Consider the following 24,649-nt stretch of genomic DNA (forward strand, 5'->3'; position numbering starts at 1 on the left):
AGTGGAACTCGGAATGCGAAAGAGTTGGAGAACTTTCTCTGGGATATGGAACTGTACTTCAAGGTTGTTCATACTCTGAATGGTGAGAAAGTGACCCTTGCGAGCATTTACTTGACTAGGGAAGCTAAACTCTGGTGGAGGACCCGTTCAGATGTTAAAACTGCACTTAGGAGACCCAAAATCGAGACTTGGGACGTCTTGAAGAAGGAATTGAAGGAACAATTCCTGCCATGCAATGTCGCATGGATGACTCGGGGTGCTCTACGCAAACTCAAGTAACGGGCATTGTTTGTGACTATGTCAAGCAGTTATCTTCTTTGATGTTTGACATAAAGAACATGTCTAACGACGACAAACTTTTCAACTTCCTGGCTGGACTGCAGACTTGGGCATAGGCAGAACTCAGGAGGCAGGGAGTAAGAGACTTACCCGCTACAATGGCCAGTACCGTTAGTTGCGGATTTGTTCAACCGTTTGTCAGGAGCAAGGTACTTCACAAAACTGGATCTGCAATCTGGTTATTATCAACTACGCATCGCACGGGACGATGAAGCTAAGACAGCAATGGTTACTCGTTATGGTTCTTTTGAATACCTTGTAATGCCATTTGGCTTAGCAAATGCACCTGCAACATTCTGTAATTTAATGAATAATGTCTTTCATGATCACATCGATCGTTTCGTAGTTGTGTATTTAGATGACATTGTTGTTTATAGTAAAACCTTGGAGAAGCATGTGGCTCAATTCCGAAAGGTTTTCATCAAACTCAAGGAGTTTGAATTATATGTAAAGCCTGAGAAATGTGAATTCTGTCAAGAAGAGATCACATTTCTTGGCCACGTAGTGAGTCAAGGATACGTGAAGATGGATGAACGTAAAATTAAGGCAATCACAAATTGGCCAGTCCCGACAAAGGTTGCTGAATTACGTTCTTTCCTTGGACTTGCTAATTACTATAGAAAGTTTATTCTTGGGTACTCCAAGAAAGTGGCTGTGTTGACAGACCTTCTCAAGAAATATCAGACTTTGCTGTAGACAGCAAAATGTCAAGAAGCTTTCGATGAACTGAAGAATGCAGTGGCTTCAGAACCAGTTCTTCGGCTTCCTGATTTCAGTCTACCTTTCGAAATTCATACCGATGCCTCTGATCGCACATTAGAAGGTGTGCTGATGCAAGAGGGACATCCGATCGCATATGAAAGCCGCAAATTTACCGTAGCAGAACAGCGATATTCTGTACACGAGAAAAAAATGACCGCTGTCATTCACTGCTTGAGGGAGTGGAGGCATTATCTGTTGGGGACAAGGTTCGTTGTCCATACAGATAACGTAGCAAACTCGTATTTTGCTACACAGAAGCAACTCTAACCAAAGCAGGCACGATGACAAGAATTTCTAGCAGAATTCGATATAACATTGGTGCATAAGCCAGGGTGACTTAATATGGTACCTGATGCATTAAGCAGAAAAGCGGTGGAAGAGATGGTTGCAGCGATTACTTCTATAGAAACAGATTTCATGCCAAAGATTCAGGAAAAGATGAAAAATGATCCAGTTTGCAAAACGTTGCTACAGTAAGTTTTTGACGGTATCACAAGACGGCTTTCTTTATGCCAAAGGGAGCCGACTGTATGTTCCTAGCACAGGAAGCCTACGCAAGGAACTATTGAGGGAGACACATGACTCCTTGTGGGCAGGCCACCCGGGACGGGAGAGAACATATGCGTTGTTAGCTCGAAGTTACTATTGGCCGAAAATGGAAGACGATGTAGATCTGTATGTCAAGACGTGCTTGGTGTGTCAACAAGACAAAACAGAGAAGAAGAAGTCTGCTGGGTTGCTAGAACCTTTACCCATACCAAATAGACTATGGAAGAGTGTTTCCATGGACTTCATCACTGGTTTGCCGAAGATCCAGGGGTATAGATCCATCTTGGTGGTGGTTGATCGGTTCTCGAAGTACGCTACCTTTATTCCTGCTCCGCATGCATGCAATGCAGATGTCACAGCAAAATTGTTCTTCAAGAACATAGTAAAATACTGGGGCGTACCGGAGGATATAATCAGTGATCGAGATACCCGTTTCACTGGCAAATTTTGGACAGCTCTGTTCAATATGCTAGGGTCAGAGTTAAAGTTCTCTACTAGCAATCATCCGCAGATAGATGGTCAGACGAAGAGGGTGAATGCATTGCTAGAGGAGTACTTGAGACATTATGTGACCGCGAGCCAACAAAATTAAGTGACTTTGTTGGACACAGCACAGTTCTGTTACAATCTACATTGAAGCTCATCTACGGGGATGAGTCCATTTGAGTTGGCAACAAGCCAACAACCGACAACGCCGCATGAGATAGCTAAACAGCGATTTCAAGGTAGTTGTCCGGCCACCTATCGCTATGCACGTGCCAAATAGGAGTTACTGGATGAAGCACGAGACAGTCTGAATAAGGCAGTCAAACGAATGAAGAAGTGAGCAGATCGCGATAGACGAGTAGTGGAGTTCCAAGTGGGAGATCGAGTTATGCTGAAACTCACTCTGCAGATTTGGAAGAAAATCCAGAGTAAGACAGTTCATCGAGGTCTGATTCCGAGGTATAATGGACTGTTTGAGGTGATGAAGCGAGTAGGTAAGGTTGCTTATCGCTTGATTCTGCCAGACATGTTGAAGATACACCCTACATTTCATGTAAGTTTCTTGAAACCGTACCATCCAGATCTTGTAGATGAGGCAAGACATGCACCAAAGAGGGTTCCTCCGACTATTCGAAAGCAGTTTGACAGGATTGTGGAGAAAACTTTAGATCACAAAAATGAAGGACATAGCAAGAAAAATCGAAGGACCCATTATTTGGTGAAGTGGCAAGGGTTTCCAGAGAGTGAAGCTTCATGGGAAAAGGATGTGACATTGTGGCAATTTGAGAAATAGGTGAACAAATATCTTGAAGAGTTGCTGACGAGGGCGTCGGGTTCTTCTGGTGGGGGTGGTTTGTTAGCCCCCTAACTGTTGAACACGGATGGGTTGTGTGTCAGAGGCTGTACTGCACGCATCAGTAAGATATGTGGGCAAGGCAGCAAGCCGTGTGGGTTGAACAGCATACCGGGCGAACAGGGCAGCGAGCCGTATAAGCAGGGCAGCGAGCCGTGTGGGTATGCAGCGTGCTGTGAGGGCTACACGTGATGACGGCTTCAGTTAACGGGCCACACGTGAGAGGTCCCAGGAGATAGCAAGGCATCCTAGGGAGTACTAGGGATGTCTTATGCAACATTGGCAGAAACAGATCTTTGGGTCGGAGCTCCAAACCCGACCCATAACCCAGTATGATCGGTCCCATGAAATGATGTTTCCTTCTGGAAACAGGCAAAGAACTTAGTGTACTCTTTAAGGAGGGGGGGGGGACACTCCTTGTGAAGTAGGCACACGGGCACACGGGCACTCGGCTAAGGCATAGCTTGTGTGAGGGTGCATAGTGTATATGTGCCCTAGAGACATGACGGACAGCAAGGGGCATGCATAGGCGATCAGCCTAGGCGCTCAAGGTAGAGATAGGTGATATCCACGAGACGACCCGAGAGATATAGTTGAAGCCACGGAACAAGCTATGCAGCAATGTGCTGGAATAGCTGAGTAGCTGTGACGGTTGAGTGGCTATGTCGATTAGTTGGCTGTTGGGAGTTATGTCCCATGCACAAATCACATGTGGTGCAAAGGGGAAAAGGTAACATTGTGGAAGCAAAGAAAGAGATAGGGCTGTTGTCAGACATTCAAGTTAAGGATGGACCGTGTAAGGGAAATGAGACTTACCTCGTTACAGTAGTAGAGATCAAAAGCAGCCAACTGCTACCTATCGAAGAATCGGTGGCAAAAATGTTGAAGCAATTCTCAAACATCATGCCATCAGAATTGCCGAAGCGCCTACCGCCAATACGTGACATTGACCACGAAATCGAGTTGATTTCGGGTTCGAAACCTCCGTCTCTTGCAGATTACATAATGGCTCCAGAAGAACTTAAGGAGTTGAGACGACAGTTGACTTAATTGCTGGATGCTAGTTACATCCATCCTTCCAAGGTGCGCTACGGAACACCTGTGTTGTTTCAGAAAAAGCATGATGGATCCAAGAAGATGTGCGTGGATTACAGGGTATTCAACAAGGTGACTATAAAGAATAAATATCTAGTACCATTGGTTGCTAATCTATTCAATCGTTTGCCGGGAGCTATGAACTTTACAAAATTGGATTTGCGTTTTGGTTATTCCAAGAAAGTTGTTGTACTGATAGTCATTCTCAAGAAAAATCAGACATGGCTATGGACGACGAGATGTCAAGAAACCTTTGATGAGTTAAAGCACGCAATAGCTTCTGAACCAATTCTTCGGTTTCCAGACTTTAGTATGCCTTTCGAAGTTCATACGGGTACCTCAGATCATGTTTTAGGTGATGTGTTGATGCAAGAGGGACATCCTATTGCGTATGAAAGCTGCAAGTTCAATGCGGCGGAACAATATTCTTCTGTACATGAGAAAGAAATGACTCTTGTCATTCATTTCTTGAAGGAGTGGAGACACTATCTGTTGGGGACAAAGTTTGTTGTCCAGACAGATAATGTAGCGAATTATTACTTTGTTATGTAGAAAAAACTCTCACCTTAATAGGCTCGATGGTATAAATTTCTGGCAGAATTCGACATGACCTTGGTATATAAGCTAGGATGGCTTAAATGGCTCGTTACCCTATTCACAAGGCATGTTGTTCTACCCACAAGCTTACTAATGCACGTAGTAAAGCCCCTGACTCGCAGCTCTTCCGTTTTCAGCATTTAGGGGGCTAACAAACTGCCCCCACCAGAAGAACCCGACGTCCTTGTTAGCAATTCTTCATGGTGCTTGTCCACCTGTTTTTTAAACTATTTAAATACAGACAATGGAGTTCCAAGTGGGAGATCGAGTTATGTTGAAACTTACTCCGCAGATTTGGAAGAAAATACAAAGTAAGATAGTTCACAGGGGCTTGATTCTGAGGTATGACGGCCCGTTTGAAGTTATGAAACGAGTAGGCAAGGTTGCTTATCACTTGATTCTACCAGATAAGTTGAAAATTCATCCAACATTTCTTGTAAGCTTCTTGAAGCCTTACCGTCCAGATCTTGTAGATCAGACAAGACTGGCACCAAAAAGCTCCTCCAACTATTCGAAAGTAGTGTGACAGGACCGTGGAGAAAATTTTACACCATAGGACCGAAGGTCAAAGTAAGAAAAATCGAAGGACTCGTTATTTGGTGAAGTGGCAAGGATTTTCAGAAAATGAAGCTTCATGGGAAAGGGATGTAACGTGGTGGCAATTTGAAAAATAATTGAACAAGTACCTTGAAGAATTAGTGACGAGGACGTCGAGTTCTTCTGGTGGGGGTGGTTTGTTAGCCACCTAAATGCTGAACACGAGAAAGTTGCGAGTCAGGGGCTTTACTACACGTATCAGTAAGCTTGTGGGCAAGGCAGCAAGCTGTATGGGCAGAACAGCATACTGTGTGAAAAAGGTAGTGAGCTGTGTGAGCAGGGCAACGAGCCGTGTGGGTGATGCAGCATACTGTGAGGGCTACACGTGATGAGGGCCTAAGCTAATAGGCCCCACGTGGGAGTTCCCGAGAACTAGCAAGGCATCCTAGGCAGTGCTTGGGATAGCCTATGTGAGATGGGAAGAAATGGATCTTGGTTCGAAGCTCCAAACCCGTCCCATAACCTAGTATGATCGGTCCCATGAAATGATGTTTCCTTCTGGAGATGGGGGAAAGACTTAGTGTACTCTTTAAGGGAGGAGACTCCATGTGAAGTAGGCACACGGGCACTCGGCTAAGGCATAGCTCGTGTGGGGGTACATGGTGCATGTGTACCCAAGTACGTGACGAAGAACGAGGGGTGTGCATAGGCGATCAGCCTAGGTGCCCAAGTAAGATGGTGATATCCACGAGGTGACCCGAGAAACACGGTTGAAGTCAATGTACCGAGCTGCACAGCAATATGCTGGAGAGTAGTTAAGTAGCTGAGAAACTATGACAATTGCTTAGTTATGTGAGTTGGCCTAGCTATTGAGAGTTATGTCCCATGCACAGATCACATGTGGGTAGATAGCTATGAGACACGTGGTACCAGTGATCTCATGGCAGGAGAACACCTAGTAAGAGTTAGGAGAAGTTCTCCAAAGAATGGACAGATGTCAAGTTGTAGGGCTGAAGATATTGTTGGTTATCCATGTAGCATCTCTCTTGATGACGACACTTGTAGGCTAATGTAAGCCAATTTTGTAGTTGTTGTACATGTGTCATTTGATGACATCATAACAATTTTGTTAGAGGGTTGTTGTAACCGACGTACAACAGCCTCCATTGTCATGGGAAGACAATGGGTGAGAGTTTCTAAACTCTCAGAAATCTGTGCAGAAATAAAATAAGACTGTGGCCTTTTAACTGTGTGTGTGAAGGATAAGACTAGGTCGAATCTAATGCCAACACGGGTGAGTATAGAGATTAATGAGCGAAAAATTTAACCAGTAGATTTGTCCCTATAACAATTGGTATTAGAGCACGGTTGTGATAGCAGGTGGTAGCGCATTAGATGCAGTACGTAACAAAGTTAGCCAACTCGAAGCATTGTTAGCAGAACTCTCTAACAAATTTCCCAGCGGTGAAAAAGGGGAGTTTTCTTCTTCTCGAGTGGAAGAACATATTAAAGCCTTAGAGAAGAACTTTGATGAGACTACACAAAATTGGAAAACTAAGTATGATGATTTGAGTGCCAACGTAGCCTCCCTTCTGTCTTCCAAGAAGATCTTCAATCCTTCACTGATGAACAGGTGGTCTTGAAGAGGGCTGTACGACTTACACCTGTTAGTGGTAAGTCTTCATAGAAGGTTAAGGTCAATGAACCTAAAAGTTCCAGTGAAGCCCGGAATACGAAAGAGTTGGAGAGCTTTCTTTGGGATATGGAACAGTACTTCAAGGTTGTTCATACACTGGATGGTGAGAAAGTGACCCTCATGAGTATGTACTAGAGTAGGGACGCTAAACTCTAGTGGAGGACCCATTCAGATGATAACACTTCACTTGGGAGACCCAAAATCGAGACGTGGGACGTCTTGAAGAAGGAATTCAAGGAACAATTCCTGCCATGCAATGTCGCATGGATGACTCGGGATGCTTTCCGCAAACTCAAGCATATGGGCACTATTCGTGACTATGTCAAGTAGTTCTCTTCTCTGATGCTTGACATAAAAAACATGTCTGAAGACGACAAGCTTTTCAACTTCCTAGCTGGACTGCAGACTTGGGCACAGGATGAACTCAGGAGGCAGGGAGTGAAAGGCTTACCCCTTGCAATGGCCGCGGCAAACAGTCTAATTAATTACAAGGTTTTGCATCATCCAGCACTGATGGTTCTAATAAGGGCAAAGGTAAGAAAGCTTTAAGAGATAATTATAAAGGTGGGAAAAAGACTGAAGTCAAAATTAAGTCTAAAAGAGGAACATACCCCTAAATCAAACCAGACAAAGGGTTGTTTTTTTGTGGCTAACCCCATCGTGTTAGGGATTGTCCCAAGAGGAAAATACTTTATGCCCTTGTAGCAGAAGACGAGGAAACAGAAGAAGAGCCCACGAGGGTGAACCCCTTATAGTTGTTGAACGTGTTACAGCACGGATGCACTCAATGTAACAGTCTAATTTATGTAAAGGCTATTGTGAATGGAGTTCCTGTAGAAGCAATGGTGGATACAGGAGCAACACACATGTTTGTTGTTGACAAAGAAGTTAGGCGGTTGAAATTGGAGATCGCCAAGAACACTAGGCGAATAAAGGTTGTGAATTTGGAGGCCAAGCCAATTCAGGGTATGGCCATGAACATTACCACTCAAATGAGTGAGTGGACAGGGAGATTCAATCTAATGTCTGTGCCATTACATGATTTCGAAGTCATTTTCAGGATTGACTTCTTTGTACAGACAAATGTGGTCTTGCTGCCACATCTGGGAAGGATTTTCATTACAAAAGGTTCACCCCTTACTTTGTTCCTGCTGCGGAAAGGGGAAAGGGTAAAACTGTGGAAGCAAAGAAAGAGATAGGGTTGTTGTCAACCATTCAGGTTAAGGATGGACTACGTAAGGGACATGAGACTTTCCTCGTTCCAGCAGTAGAAATTAAAAATACCCGAGGGTTACCTATTGAGGAATCGATGGCAGAAGTGTTGAAGGAATTCTCAGACATCATGCCATCAGAATTGTCGAAGTGCCTACTACCAAGACATGACATTGACCATGAAATCGAGTTGATTCCAGGTTCAAAACCTTCGTCTCTTGCACCTTAAGAATGGCTCCATCAGAACTTGAGGAGTTGAGGCGACAGTTGACTGAATTGCTGGATGCCAATTAAATCCAACCCTCGACGTCCTACGGAACACCTGTGTTGTTCTAGAAAAAGCAAGATAGATCCATAAGGACGTTCGTGGATTATAGGGAAATGAACAAGGTGACAGTAAAGAATAAATATCCAGTACCATTGGTTGATGATCTATTCGATCGTCTATCGAGAGCTATGTACTTTACAAAGCTGGATTTGCGTTCTGGCTATTACCAAGTACGCATCGCACCGGGCGATGAAACCAAGACAGCGATGGTCACGCAATATGGTTCTTTTGAGTATCTTGTAATGCCTTTTGGTTTAACTAATGCTCCTGCTACTTTTCGTAATTTAATGAATAACGTGTTTCATGACTATATCAACATTTTATAGTTGTTTACCTAGATGATATAGTTGTGTATAGTAAAACCATGGAGGAGCATGTGGCTCCCCTCTGAATGATTTTTAATAAACTCAGGGAGTTTGAGTTGTATATAAAAGTTGAGAAATGTGAATTTTGCTAAAAGGAAACCACATTTCTTGGCCTTGTTTTAAGTCAAGGATTTGTGAAATTAGATGAATGTAAGATAAAGGCAATCATATATTGGCCAGCCCTGACCAAAGTTGCTGAGTTGCGTTCATTCCTTGGACTCGCAAACTATTATCAGAAATTTATTCTTGGTTATTTCAAAAAAGCTGTTGTACTGACAGACCTTCTCAAGAAAGTTCAAACATGGCTGTGGACAGCGAGATGTCAAGAAGCCTTTGATGAGTTGAAGCACGCGGTAGCTTCTAAATCAGTTCTTCGACTTCCAGACTTTAGTTTGCCTTTCGAAGTTCATACAGATGCCTCAGATCACACATTAGGTAGTATGCTAATGCATGAGGGACATCCTATCATGTATAAAAGCCGCAAGTTTAATACAACGGAACAGCGTTGTTGTATACAGGAGAAAGAAATGACTGCTGTCATTCATTTCTTGAGGGAGTGGAGACACTATCTATTGGGGATAAAGTTTGTTGTGCAGACAGATAATATAGCAAATTCTTACTTTGCTACGCAGAAAAAACTCTCACCTAAATAGGCTCAATGGCAGGAATCTCTGGCAGAGTTTGACATGACTTTAGTACATAAGCCAGGATGGCTTAACATGGTACCAAATGCATTGAGCAAGAAAGTGGTAGAAGAGATGGTCGTAGTAATTATTTCCATAAGGACTGTACCTAAGGTTCAGGAGGAAATGAAGAAGGATCCCATCTGCATACGATTGTTACAGCAAGTATCTGACAGTATCACCCGAAGGTTTTGGGTAGAAGGTGACTTTCTTTATGCTAAAAGAGGTCAACTGTACATTCCCAGCACATGAGGGTTGCGAAGGGAACTACTAAGCAAGACGCATGATTCCTTATGGGCAAGTCACCCGAGTCAGGAAAGAACACATGCGTTATTAGCTAGGAGCTATTACAAGCCGAAAATGGAAGATGTATATTTGTACGTGAAGACTTGTTTAGTATAGGTCAATCTTAGCGGTGGTTAATCATTTCTTGAAGTATGCTACATTCATTCCTGTTCCACATGCATGCAATACAGATGTGACAGAATAGTTGTTTTTCAAGAACATAGTGAAGTATTGGGGCGTACCAGACAATATCATTAGTGATCAAGATACCTGTTTCACTGGCAGATTTTGAACAACTCTTTTTAGTTTGTTGGGGTACGAGTAAAAGTTTTCTACTAGTAATCATCCACAAACAAATGGTCAAACGGAGAGGGTGAATGCATTGCTAAAAGAATACCTAAGATACTATGTGACAGTGAGCCAATAGAACTGGGTAACATTGTTGGACAGAGCACAATTTTGTTACAATCTACATTGAAGTTCATCCACTGGGATGAGTCCATTTGAGTTGGCGACAAGCCAACAACCGACACCGCTGCATGAGATAGCTAGACAGCGATTTCAAGGTAGTTGTCCAGTCGCCTATCACTATGCTCATGCAAAGCAAGAGTTGTTGGAGGAAGCACGAGATAGTTTGACTAAGGCAGTCAAATGAATTAAAAAGTGGGCAGACTGCGGTAGACGGACAATGGAGTTCCAAGTGGGAGATTGAGTTATGCTGAAACTCACTCTACAGATTTGGAAGAAAATATAGAGTAAGACAGTTCACAGGGGTTTGATTCCGAGGTATAACAGCCCATTTGAAGTTATGAAGCGAATAGGCAAGGTGTCTTGTCCAAGTTGGGCATTGTTGACATCCATACACCAACTTGAGGGGGAGTGTTGAATAATTCTGTTTTATGAGAGTTTTTAGTCTTTTGTCCTTTTTAGTCTTTTCCATATTATTAGACTTTGTAATTCTCCTTTAAAGCTCAATTAGGGCTAATAATTAATTAACTTTTTCTCTCCATCGTTTTTAAGAACAAAAGAGAGATAGGAGAAAGAAAAATAGAGAATCAGGAGAAAAGGATGTTAACTGTCTCAAATAACTCGTCAGGATATCTTATTCATGTTAAAACATTTTAGGGTGACACAGATACCCCTAGATAGCAAAAGCAGGCCAAATAAGTACAACATGGGTAAAATACCATTCTACCTATGCAACAAGTGTTAGCCAATAAAATGATAACACTAGCTCCTGCCTTGGCCAAGCATGTACAAATCAGCTGTCTCCATCAAAATTACAGAATTAGAAATCAGGTTAGACACATTCAACAACATGAACATTTAAAATCAGCCCAGATCCTTATTGCAAACCTACTTCCTTGCAAATATCAATTACACTAAACACGTTTTTTTCTCCTATGATTATACCTATGAAGTAAGTGTACACCACAACAGGTTTAGAGTTTGTTCCAGTTTTGGAATTTACAAGTGAACATTGTCCTTGTTTCTGCTTTCTGAGGCTTTAGATATTATTAAACGAGCATAATGCATCCAAAGTTTTTGAAAAGAGGAATACCTGGCAAAGAATACTTCTCACAGATTGTGGTGTGGCAACACTTTTGTAGAAGAATTTCCCTACGGCTGTATTCCTGTCATAGCAGCATTTTTATTTTAATTCCACAAACGCAATTTCAAAAACTTGAAGGAGAAACCATCATATCCTTTTACCTTAACAGACTCTGAAATGATTTGATAAAAGGTCTTCCATACCAAGGCTGCTTTTTTATATGAAGCAAACGTAGGGATATATTTAGAAGGACAATGCCTTTACAGATCCGAGGTTCCATGACTGCTGCCTGAAGACCAACCAGTCCTGCTCATAGACCACCAAATCAAGGAACAATGTATTTTACTTAATCTCAACTTCCCAATTTCAAAGGTCAAACAGTGTCCAAATTCTTTCATTTATGGGGATGGTTAGAATAGGACCATTAGTTTAATTTCCTTTGAAGCATAGTGCATGCTTTTAGCTTCTTTTAATTAGGTCTCCATGACCTCTTAGTACACTTCTTTGTTTCTCATTTTCTCGTTGAAATTTATTCTTATCAGAAAAGTAGTAGATAAATTCTCATAGATTTCCAGGATTTTGTCAATTTTTGTTAGTTAAACATCAAAATCTGTGCATATTCAATAACAAATCAAATTTTAATATTAGTGAGCCCCCTATCTAACTACAACAATTTGATATAGGTGATTGAATATGAAAAAGAGCCGGGTTACCTAATTTGTTATGCAAGTAGCCAAGTACCAAACCGCGAACCGGGTTGAATCGAACCAATTTGTGGTATGGTTCGCTCTTGGTTCGTAAAATGCAGCGAACCTAATGAACCTCATTTTACGTTAGAAAATGCTAAATTACTTCCACTGCCACATCAGCAGCAGTGTTGACTGGAAGGAAGAGTTTAGAACGACTCTTTTACGTTAATATTTTACATCCCCTGAGATATTGATCATATTTGAGATATCTCCCTACATTTCCAAATTGATAGCATACCCTTTGACCTTAGTCTTTATTAATAGACTAATAGAAAATGACCAAGTATCCTCATCTTCGACCTATAAATCAAAAACCTGGATTTTTTTTCTTCCCAAAATCGACCAACTTCAACATCTTTTTACCCTACTCATCACTACAACGAGCAAATACCCTCATCTCTGTATACCCCTATGAACTACATTCATTCTTGACTGGCGAACCGCGAACCCAAATTCGAACCGAGCGAACCTACGAATCAGGTAGCATAGGAAAAGAGAAATATGAATCACTAAATAAAAGAAACCAGAAACATGAAGCTAACTGACATGTGCATATTTTCCATTGCAGAATAACTTAATTTTTCCTTAGATCACAATAGACTCTAGATCCTAGGTTTTACGGAGCTACGGCCTACGGGTAGCTAAAAAATTGTCATGTACATGCAAATTTTCCGATATTATTTGGTTGCAGTTTATTTAAGGTATGGATATAGTTTGTGTTGTAATAATAGGGACTAGATAGCTAATTTATTATGCTTTTTAGTTTATTTGTTATTTCCTTTGTTAGAAGGAGTAGTTTGGAATTTCCAAAAGTTCTATTATGAAAGGGATGAGGACATGAGACAATATATCTCATTTTCCTATTTTCATCTTTTCTATTCTCCTCTCCTCTCTCTTCTCTTCCTCTTCCCTCTCCTTAGAAACCCTAAAACAAACTCAACTTGGTATCAAAGCCTCCCTGTAAAAGCTTCCAAAGAGCGAAGAGGAGTTCTCCTTGAATAATGGGTGTATGGCATATGTAGGGAATCGTACAGCCTATGAACCCTACAAGTTCGTGTCTCTCCTAGTAAGTTGGTAGAGGATGTTTCACTAGTTTTAATGAAATGGTTTGGTTAGTTTTTGGCAAAAACTTTGGGTGGGTTAGGAGATTTTTCAGAAAAATAGCTGAAAAATCCCTTTCGACTTCGTGGAGTGCATGAATCAAAGAAAGTGTTGTTGGTGTTTTCGTTGGTTGTTTTTTAATGAGTCTCAATTTGGAGAAGCCTCTGAAACTCTTCCTTCTTGATTCCGTGGAGAATTGACGGGAAGAGATCAAAAACACCCCTACTATTACACACCCCCCCCCCCCTATTTTTTGGTGTTTTTCCATCAAAAAAAAAAAATCGAGTAGATCAGCCCCGATTCTCTTTTCTACTTTGGGTGATTTTCTTTTGCGGCTTGTGTGTATCTTGCGTTGTCTAGATTACCTTTTGAGTGTAAATGGCTTCCTCAGACTCCTCTGAATTCACTTCACATGGGAATTCTCAAGTTCAGAGTTATGGTGATAACCCTTCTCTTCAAATTACCACAGTTAAGTTGGATGGCACCAACTATTTAGAGTGGTCTCAATAAGCCAAGAGGTACATTCATGGTCGTGGAAAGGTGGGGTGCATAAATGGGAAGCTTCTCAGCCAAATTCAAAGGATGTGTTGTTTGAGAAATGAGATTGCAAAAACTCCTTGGTGATTTCTTGGCTCTTAAATTATATGCATCTATCTCTTAGTCAAGGCCTTTTGTTCTTGGATACGGTTAAGGATGTGTGGGATACTTACTCACAACTCCAAACATTGCTGACATGTATCAACTTCGCCAAGAGATCGGTAATCTTCATCAAGGGAGAAGACATTAGTTGCCTTTTTTTCTTCCCTACGTGCTAAAGTGGGAAGAATTAGGCCATTATCAAGTTGTTCAGTGGGAATCTCCCAAAGATGGCCAGGTTTATAAGCGATTACTGGAGGAGGACCATGTATTTAAATTCTTGGCAGGTCTCAACACAGAATACGAGATGGTGTGAGTGCAGCTCTTGAGCAAGGGCGAACTTCCCTCTCTGGCTGCAGTGTATTCTATTATTCAGAGTGAGGAAAGTCACCGTGCTGCTATGTTTCCTTCACCTAAAGGAGATCAGTCCACTCTTGTATCGTAGTTTTCCCTTCCTCCAAAGGGAAATTTGAGTGGACCTCGCAAGACTTCTTTTACTTATGATGAGAAGAAGATTTAGAAATGTGATCATTGTGGGAACACCAGTCATTCCAAAGAGCGTTGTAGGGATCAACATGGAAAACCTCATACGAAGTCTGTTAAATGAGGTGCCCATCTAGTAACTGCTTCTACTCATGTGTCATCTGGTTCTGTTGGCGCGTCTCTTATGTCTCATGGGAAGATTGACAAACTCAAGAGCTGATGTAGGACATCTACAATCCTAGTTAGAGTTTTACTAGGATTTCTATTTATAGTTATGTTGAGAGTACAATTTCTTGTTAGTTTCTAATTTGTTTTAAATTCATTTTTATTATTTAGACTATAATTAAAAGTGCTTAGAAGTGGCCAATTTGAGTTCTAATAGGATTAGAAAATTAGTATTATGTTATAGATAGGTTAGGAATGATTCTAAGTTGTTATGATGGAGTTATAAATATAAGGAGCTCCAAATTCGAAAATTAAAATAATCAATTCAATTATCTCAACCTTCCTTAGTAAGATTCTATCTTAGAACATTGATAATTCGATTTACAATTATTTATAATAAAAAAATTGATCGAAAAAAAGGCTGAGACTAGTATTAGTACACATTTGCACTCAAACTTATACTAAAGCATGAAGATTGTAGATAAAAAAGAAATGTCTTAAAAATCAAATGAGCTAGGAGGGAAAGACAAATAAGCTAAACGTATCAAGAAAAAATAGCTAAATAGAGGCAAAAAAATGAAGAAAAAAAAAATCTCCAGCCTGACATAGAAAAATAAGAAGGTATAAGAAAAAACATAAAACCAAAAATCTATACAACGTTAATTGACAAAGAAGGATATTCTTCATAATTAAAAGGAAGAGGAGCATGTGTCAATAGACACTTGTTGGTATGGTTTCGCTTGTTGGTATGGTTTCAATAATTGACCGAAACACATCTTGATATCAGAAGAAACCGCATCATGATTCCTAGGTGACTCATGTTTCACAGTGAATAAGTATTGTACTAGTGAATAGCCCATATCAGCCGATATAATTCATCAGTTACATCAAAACTAAGATATAAAACCTTTCCATAAACAAAACCAAAACTATTTTATTTATTTAAACTCATTGTTATTTTGCTTCCAAAACGTGTAAGACCTTTCACAAGAAAGAAGAAAAAAATAGAGAATCAAATTCGGGAACTTATTTGGGGTTTAAGGTACAGTTGTAATACAAATATCTCACATCACTTAAAATTCCTAAATCGCTTGACTCCACGTTAGTTAATTGATTTTGAGTATCCTAGAATAGAATATCCTAGAGCAATCTGAGTTTAGCCTTTTATTGGCCAATTTTATCTCTTTTCCCAAACACATGTGGGACCCACATAGCCAATCACTTAACTGCTGTGGAGCAAAGGTTTCTCTCCCGATGTCAAGGAAGACCAAGTATGTGTGGGACCCACTAGGACTAAATCCCTACTTAGTAGGTGAGCAAAGGTTTCTCTCCCCATGTGAAGGAAGACCAAGTATGTTTGGGACCCATCTAGGACTAAATCCCTATTTAATAGGTGAGCGAAGGTAGTTCATCCTATGTGAGATGTCCAAGAATGGTGGGGCACGCTTCCTTTATCCTCTCAAAACCTTCATAGTTAGGAATTGAGAGATACGTCCAATGCTGATAGAGTTTCCTAATTTTATCAGGAACTCTATTAAGAAATTGAGAATATTTAGGTTTCTTGGAAACCTAATAAAACCAAGTTTTTTCTCTCTAAATACTACAACAAAAGGTAAAAGGAAAGGGTTCTTGTGTATGGTTTTCTGGCTTCAATTTTTTGCAGACACCAATAGTGTGAGGGGCAGCTGAGGGAAAGAGGAAGTATAATTTTTAATCTTTGATTGTGAGAAGAACAACCAAAAATAGTAGATTCTAGGTGTTCTAGAATTCCGTTCTTCACCGGAAACTTCAAGCAACGCAAATGACTGAGTCCAACATTTTTTCTAACCATGTGGTTTGGAAAATAATTTAGAGAAACTATTGTACCTTAAGTAATCAACATGTGAAGATTGGACTAAGGCTTTTGAAAAATCTGATTTCTACTTCTGTTTAAATTGCAATTTTTCCACAAATTTCAAAAGTGATTTCCTTCATCAATTTCATTATCATTTCTCTATTAGCTCTGTAGTTAGTTTCCTTTTAGGTCTTCACTGTAACAAAATCACCTAGCACACTACGGCCAACCATCTAAGACAAATTAAGTACTTAGTTTTTTCGTTTCGATCACTATGAACACATCAAAGAAAACAGAAAAGTTAAACGGTTAGAACTTCAAAAGATGATAGCCTGTACTACAAGGGTATAGCATTGGATTTCAAATTTCTGGGAGTCCAAATCTATGAGTTGTTATGTATTCTCTCTAAATGCAGTTAAGTATCCTGGAAGTCTGTCAAGCAAATGTGGTAGCCCAATCTGCGAATAGATAAAGCTAGAGATGAGATGAATATACAGAAGACTAGCCAAGTAGCATTCCGTTCTAGCTAAGTCGATGCCTGTTATATGTATCTGTTGTGCCTGTTATATGTATCTGTTGTGACTGCCAACAATAGCAAAGGCAAGAAAAAACTCTTATTATGGCAACTCCAGACACATTTGTTGGAAGCACAACTCTTGAAAACAACTACTCTATAGTCAATCATTAACTATTGATTTCGTTGGCCTAGTGGCAAGCCGAGCCTTGATAAGCTTCTTAGGAAGGATAGGTAAGTGCTCAAAACCCCACGAAGCAATGAATTCTTTGGGCCACCCTCCAGGGTCCCTTTGACCCTTGACTCAACCAGTTTCATGTAGGACTTTCTGAGGTGGCGGTGTGTGTGACCATGGGATTAGTCACACCCGAAGGGTGGGGATACCCACGATAAACAAAAGAAATAAAAAATAAAAATAAAGATAGATAGTGCATATGATATTGAGAAGGATGAGCTTAAAGCCTACTAGTGAACTAGATACCATAATGGAAACCCAATATGTGACTAGAGATCCCACGGTCCAGGTTCAATGAGAAGCACTCTGGTCGGACACTTATCTCCTTCCCATCCCTATGGGGTAAATAGTGCTACCTAAGTTATGTGTAAGTGTAGAGTATTAACACTTGACAAGTCTATAGCTTCCTTACCAATCAATTTTTTTTTTTTTTTAGAATATTTTAGTTTCTGATGAGTACATTGGAATCAAGAAAAAAGCACATGGACAATAGATACATAATCCTTAAATAATGGAAGAATCTTTCTAGAATATCCTGGCATGAATTTCTTATAAACAATTGAAATTAATACCTACGAATAAGGTATAAAAAAACTGATAATGTTTGCAAATAAATGTGGATAAGTATGGGTATTCAAAAAGGCAAGTGGCCTACATGCTTCATTTGCTACCGGGCAGTCACAAAGCAAAATTGTTAAATGGAGAAAGCATTAAAATCCAACAATAACGGAACAATTCTCACATGAAACTCAAAACTTAGCATAGGTGATCACCTCCAATCGAATTGCAAATGAAGAATGCTTCACCTTTGACCACATCATTACAAAAGTCATTGACTTGAGTAGCCCATGTGTCAAATGTATAAAAGGAGTTGCGCCCAAACTCACGTGGATTTGGTTTGTCAGAATAACCGTAACCAATAAGATCAATTGAATATACTCTATGTAATTTTGCAAGAACTGGAATGTTTTTCCTCCAATGGTCGCTGTTAAGAAATATAACTGTCACAACTAGTGGTAGAGATGAGTAAAAGAGGAAATCAAGGAGATCGGAACGTGAAAGTGAAATACAGGTGAAACTCACATACTTGAAACTAGTATATCATCCATTGTCAACATGAATACAAAATGATTTAATCAACAAAATATGCTAGTAATACAAAGACCGACATATTATAGCCACAATGTCTTGTTATACTTTTCAGAAAAAGCATATTATAGCCTCAGTGGTACTGATTTTACAGTTTGAATACACTTCAACATGTATACATCAGTAACTGGGTGATGGTGTCAATTTAGAAATAAATCTAAGTTTCTAGTTGCTTGCAGAGTTAATATTTTAATACTTTAATATTATACTAACTTGTTAATTTATATCTAGCTACACATTCAAGAAAAAATAACTAAGTCATATCTGATATAGATTCCATAATGATACACCATGTCATGCTTAATTACCACAGGTTCCCCAAGAGGAATTCAAGACTTTCATTACAATAGGGTTTTTTTCTTTTTCTTTTTTTTCCAGTTTCGTGACCATAGATTATAGCTTTTAATATTTTTTCCCCATTTGGGTAAAAGTGTCAAAATAGATATGATCTGGGTGTCTGACTTGCTCAACAAAGAAACTCCAGTATGGGAACACTGGTAGGTATGGTTAATACATCAAGATTATATTAATTCATATATCACCCGTTAGGTCATAAGTCAACGTCACATGAACTTTTCTAATTAAATGACATGATTATGAACATATAAATGAGAAATTCTGCTATGAGAATCCACGTCTCAGATAATTGTGTTAACGTGTAATATAAATGACATGATTACTTTTTACTGATCTAGATTTCTTAATTCAAATGGTTGTTGGTTATAGTATTATGAGTTATGAGTATGCTTTAAGTTTGTTTTATCATTTCTTAAATTTTAAATCATATCTCCCATGTTTCACAAGAATTCTGCAATATTTCCATAATACCTAAAATTCTAATATATTTTTTACATTGATCAAGATGTTTACATTTCCAAGTTCACTGAAATATAAATTGAAATCAATTACTCTATTTTTTTAACTACTTAACCAAAATAGTTGCCTAACTGAAATATTTTTCTCATCCATTTTTTTAACTAGATAGAGGGAGAGAAAAAGAAAGCTTTCATAAAAAAAACAAAGGGGAAAAAATACAAACAAACCAAATAGGGTTTTCCATGGTTTAAAATATCAGAATGTATCAGTCAATACGTATCGGTATCGGCCAAGACCGATACAAAACATTGAATGTTTCGAGAATGTATCAATTTATTTCGAATGTATCAGCCAATACAGTATAGGTTTTTTCATTAACCGAAACATTAAATTGATACAATATTTTAAACCATGGGGGTTAAAAAATCTCCCCCACCCCTTCCCCCAACCTCCATCTTTTTAGCAAACCAAACAAAGTGATGTAAGATAGAACACACAAACCTAGAGTTTATGATAAAAATCAGGTTCTATGGTGAAATCCCAAGAATTAAAAGTAATGAAAAATCTTTATGTCGAGCAAAACAGACTAGAAACTTCAATCTAGGTTTGAGATTGACGGAAATCGATAACAAACACTAAAATTAAGAACCAATATCGGGTTCTTATGCTCAGAAAAACAAAGAAAGGGGAGAAAAAGTGTCTTCTTTTTCTTTTATTAATCAATTTTCAAAAGAACTAACTGCTGAATCTTTTTATTAGAGCTCCTTATATAGATAACTCCCTCATAACAACTTAAAAACCTTATAAAATACTAAAAAATAACTTTTTAATCAATCTATAACATATTACTAATCTTCTAATCCTATTAGAACTCAATTTGGACACCTAAAAACACTTCTAATTATAACCTAAAGAATAAAAACGAATTTAGAAAAGAATAGAAAGATAAAAAAAATTAAAAACTTCCTAAAGTTGAATTAGAAACTAACTAGAAAAAGAAACTTTCTAAAATTGAAATAGAAACTAAGAAGTACTTAACCAACTGAAAAAATAGAAACTCAATAAAAGAAAGAGTCATAAGAGAAGTTGGACCAAGTCATGTGAACCGGTCAAAGATTGGATCAAGTTGACTCGGTTGGCCAAACTGAGTTGACTCTGTTTTGACTGATTTGACTCTGTCAATGTTGTTTATTTCTTTCTTTAACGCATCTTAACTCGATCATAAGCATTAAAATAAGTGTTGTCAAGCCTATCTACATCACAAAGTCTATATGTTGATTTAAGGAGCAAAGAGATATATATTCCAATCATGATTATTCAATAACTAAAATAATGGTTAATTACAAGATAATCACAAAATTTGCTAAATATTTACAAAAATTCCTAAAAATTTGAAGTACAAGTGTTCAGCCTATTTAATTGGCTGATAAGTTAAACTTTTCTTATTCTAAATGAGACAAACAAAAGGGGTTCAAGACAGCTCAATAAATGAAATGCTTGGGCGTAAGTATTTTCCTTTGAACTCTTTTGAAATTATCTAACTTGAGTTATGAGTACGGATGATTTTTTATTTTTCAGGAAGTAAGAAGAAAAAATGAATCAAATTATAGACGAATCAATTTGACGATTTTATGGATCTATTTGTCACTATATACATAAATTATACAAAAATTAGAATCATTCTTTCTTGAGCCGTACGAGGAGAAAACCTCATGTACGTTTCTAGGGGGGGCATTGTTCATCTACATCTATCCCAATGAGTCATCTATCAAATCGTTGCAATTGAACATGAGCTTCAATTTCTAAGTGTGTAGCGTGAGAGTGTGAGTGACCCTAGAGTGATGGTCCTTGTGAGTTCTTGAGAGCCCTTCTAAGGTTTGGAAGAGGTCTTCAAGTTCTTTTAATATGCTGATTAGGACCGGGCATACTATATTTAATGATGGAATCATTCGCGAGAAATAATAATAATTTATTAATTAATAATAAAGGAAGACCATTCCATTTCGACAAAAGACCCACACCCAAGCTTTGGGTCCGCTATCCCGATCAGGATTTTCCTACATTTCACCCGTTTTACTTATAAGCCGGTTAATTCGGCATTTAAAGTTACTCTCTACATGTCTCCTTCGTGAGTAAAAATGAAAATTTTATTCCATAACCCTAGGTTAGGGACTTCTTTTTAAATCCACCCTAACTTTTGGGAACTAAACAACCCAGCAAATATCTTTATTTCTTAATGTCCCTCACCCCATAAGATAATTAAAAATCTTAATGCCACCTCACCTTTCTTTCTTGATGTCCTCTCACCCCTTAAAGTTCTTTCTTTCTTAATACCCCTTCAATTTTCTTACTTAATATAATTCAATTCAAAAAATCTTTCTTCTTTAATACTGCTCACCCATAAATAAAACGTGCAAATTCAAATGGTTGAGATGGATGATTCAAAATGTTGAGATTAACCATGCAAATGACCACACACACACTTAATAAACTACTAACTATTACAATCAATTAAAAGATTATTTTTATTATTACGATACATTCTTTAATTTTGATTTAATTCGTGGTACATGTGAAAAATATACCTATATTAAAGTACAATAAAATAAATATCATTTTATATATCCAAAATTTAACCGAATTTTTTTTGAAAATTTGGCCGAATTAACCGAACTAAACCCTGAACGAATAATAGCCGAATTCGAATTTTGTTACTATGGTTAAAAGAAAAAAAGGAATATAATGTGTATGAAGTCGACCTGTTTGCCCCAAAACCATGAACTAAAACTAATGCAGGGCCACTGTCCCCTGAATATTGATATCGAATAGAATACTCCCGCCACTTCCAAATGCTGCATAAATCACAGACCAAAATTGTCTTTATCATGAGAAATACTCCCACTTAAGTGGATAATAGTGTATGACTTCATGCTCAAAACAATATACCAACAAAATCAAACAAGAACAAATATTCTATGTCTTAAAAGAACTGAAAATGCATTAGCTTTGTTACTTGATTCTTTCTTCATGGTGAACTGGTCAAAATTAAGAGAAGACCTTAACAAATAACAAACAAGGAAATTGCCAGAAGTTCATTAACTGATTATCAAAATACTAGTCTAGGTTAATTTTTTTTACATGTTTGTAGGTACCCTTACATTGCAACAATATTTTATGTTTGTAAGCTATTAGTTTTTCTACAATAGCAATCTTGCACATTCTTCATGATTTTAGTTTGAATTAATAGATCTCATTCACCATATCTCACATGGACACTTCTAAAAGAGTAAAGTACCCATGTTATACGCACATCAGATTCCGCAATCAACGGATTTTAGTGTCTCCTTCCTATTTTTTTCCTTTCTTTAATTCAAAAAACTAACTTGCATTTATAATAGATTATGAGTTCTACCCTTCCCAACTAAAATTTTCTTTCTACCTATATGTTTTCTCTTGTTTATAGGTATACGGCATACATTATAGGATATCCCATGACATAATCTACCATCCTTGTAATTACATAAAAATAATTGCATTGTATACAAAATGTTGAATCTGCAAATAAATTCAAACCCTTCCTGAAAAAGCCCCCCTCAAAAGTGGTAAAACAGAACTCTAAGTTCAAAATGCATCATTTGTATATATCTAGAAAGAAATTAGCCAAAATTCTAATCATATTCTCTTTTCTTTGGTCCCGGTCTCCTACTTGGGAGGATGTTCACAAGAGTGAAACTCAAATTGACCGGGGGCAGCACAAGCGGTGAAGCATATGGTTTAATTCAATTTCACTAAGTCAACCTATGCCATATCATAATTGAATCTTCATCGTGTATTCCACTAAGTCAACTTTATCTGTAGTTTCATCAACCTATTGTGGATTCTTCTTCATTTCCAACTAAATTTTAAACATCAAGAAACAAATTATCACATTTTTACAATTTCAAATATTTAATAAACTTGAGTAATCTTCTAACCATCAAAATGTCACTTTTCTCGACTCTCTTAAGAGTACAATTCACCACGAAATTGCAGTTATCAACCCATTTTAGATCATCAAAATAGACCTAATTTGTATGAAATGAACTTTAATAAAGAAATTACTAAAAAAAAAAAAAAATGCAAGAAAATAAACAAATTGCTCCATAGATTAAACTGAAGAGAAAAGCAAGTGAATTAAAGTCTCAAAAAATTGAAAAAAAAATTAAATTTCCCAAAACAAAAAACCCAAAATTCTAATAAAAGAATAGAAGATTTCAACAGTATAAGCAGGTAAAACAAAAATGTTGAGAGATTACCAGCTCTGAACTTCAACTTCGGAGCTCTTTTCTGTCGATCCTGTAATAGGTAGGCTTTTATCTTCAGTTGGGCCGATCAAGGAAGCATTCAAATTCGAAAACAAACGATACGCATTTGAATCAGAACGAGAAAACGTAGAGGGTTGGTGAGAACTCATGATTTTCGAATGATGGGTCTTGCCAAATTGTATCGATGAAGTAATCTTGTTTCTTCCTTGAGAGCTCCAAAATGGTAGCTCGAACTTGAATAAGGTGGATGAAGGAGAACTGGTGCTCGCCATCTCTCAATACTGAGAGAGAGAGAGAGAGAGAGAGAGAGAACTCGGATGAAATTTAAGCGTTCTTGATATTGAGAACTCTGATCAGATTAGAAAGATAATAAAAGAAACACGTCTCCAAACTAACCACTATGCGACTCATTCGCGGAACTATCCCATGACCCACAGTTCAAACTTCTCCCACGATACAAATTATGATCCCATGCACCTAACTTATTTTAATTATTCTACCACTTATTAAGAATATATACTATATATCATATATATTTAAAACGATTCTACTCCCATCCTTACAATTATAATTAGGCAAATAACAAGATACCAAATCTCACAAGCATCCATCCATTCTTGCAACAAAGAAATTATTATATAATGGCACCCCAACATTTACTTATTACACCTTAATTTTTTTAATTATTTACTACACCCTAATTAAATATTAAAAAGGAAAAATTATCAAAACAATGTCAATTTTACTATTTATTATCGAAAAAGTAATATTTTTAAATAAATTACTTAAAAGAGATTTAAAACGTTGTATTTTCCAACGTATTTTGAAATTGTTGGACTGTCCAATGTTTTAGCCTCTCATCTTTTCTGAAAAAGACTCTTTTTACAAATTAAGTGTGAATACGTAAGGAAAATAAGAAGTTACAAGTTAGATAAGGCCTTTATAGAGTGTCAAATCAAAATACACGTAAGTAATCTCCAACCTTTGCCTAAATCATGACAATGATTGTAGAAGGGTAATTACTCAAATGATCGATGCTAGAAACTTTAATAATGGCCAAATGGCACCCTCTTCAATGACTTGCAAGTTGCTAAGGCAACAATATCGTTTTTGGGAAGGGGGTCTAAATGTCAACCTTTGTGATTGCCCTTCCTATTTACAGGCAGCCCTACTTTGATACAGGTGAACCAACTTTTGACACATGTCTTGTATTTTCTCTCTCTTGGACGTTTTGATGTGACGAGCATTTCTTACTAATCATGTGGGCCTTCTCATATATTTCCCATTTCTTTTAAGAGAATCAAACCACGTAATCAAGGTCATG

The 24,649-nt window shown here is 38.0% G+C and overlaps 1 protein-coding gene across 5 annotated transcripts in view; it reads right to left on the bottom strand.

Annotated features, from left to right (window-relative positions):
• LOC147384389 (alpha/beta-Hydrolases superfamily protein) overlaps positions 1-23,765 on the bottom strand; it is a 47,877-nt gene extending 24,112 nt beyond the window's left edge. For 2 of the 5 annotated variants that reach the window (XR_015172407.1, XM_086424765.1), the window contains exons 1-5: positions 23,317-23,760; positions 21,781-21,873; positions 17,830-18,041; positions 11,501-11,645; positions 11,349-11,421 (exon numbers count right to left, since the gene is read on the bottom strand). Coding sequence is in view for 4 of the 5 variants with exons in the window: in XM_086424765.1 (XP_086280891.1) it covers positions 11,349-11,421; positions 11,501-11,645; positions 17,830-18,041; positions 21,781-21,873; positions 23,317-23,597 (804 nt within the window). In the remaining variant the exon portion in view is untranslated. Of the gene's footprint in view, positions 1-10,893; positions 11,053-11,348; positions 11,422-11,500; positions 11,646-17,829; positions 18,042-21,780; positions 21,874-23,316 lie in introns of those variants that run through there. The other 3 variants (XM_086424767.1, XM_086424764.1, XM_086424766.1) reach the window with 3 other exon arrangements.
• Between the last annotated feature and the right edge of the window lie 884 nt (positions 23,766-24,649).

This window comes from Akebia trifoliata, chromosome 15 (genome assembly GCF_017979445.1).
Source record: "Akebia trifoliata isolate Shusen 1 chromosome 15, ASM1797944v1, whole genome shotgun sequence".
Classification (NCBI taxonomy): domain Eukaryota; kingdom Viridiplantae; phylum Streptophyta; class Magnoliopsida; order Ranunculales; family Lardizabalaceae; genus Akebia; species Akebia trifoliata.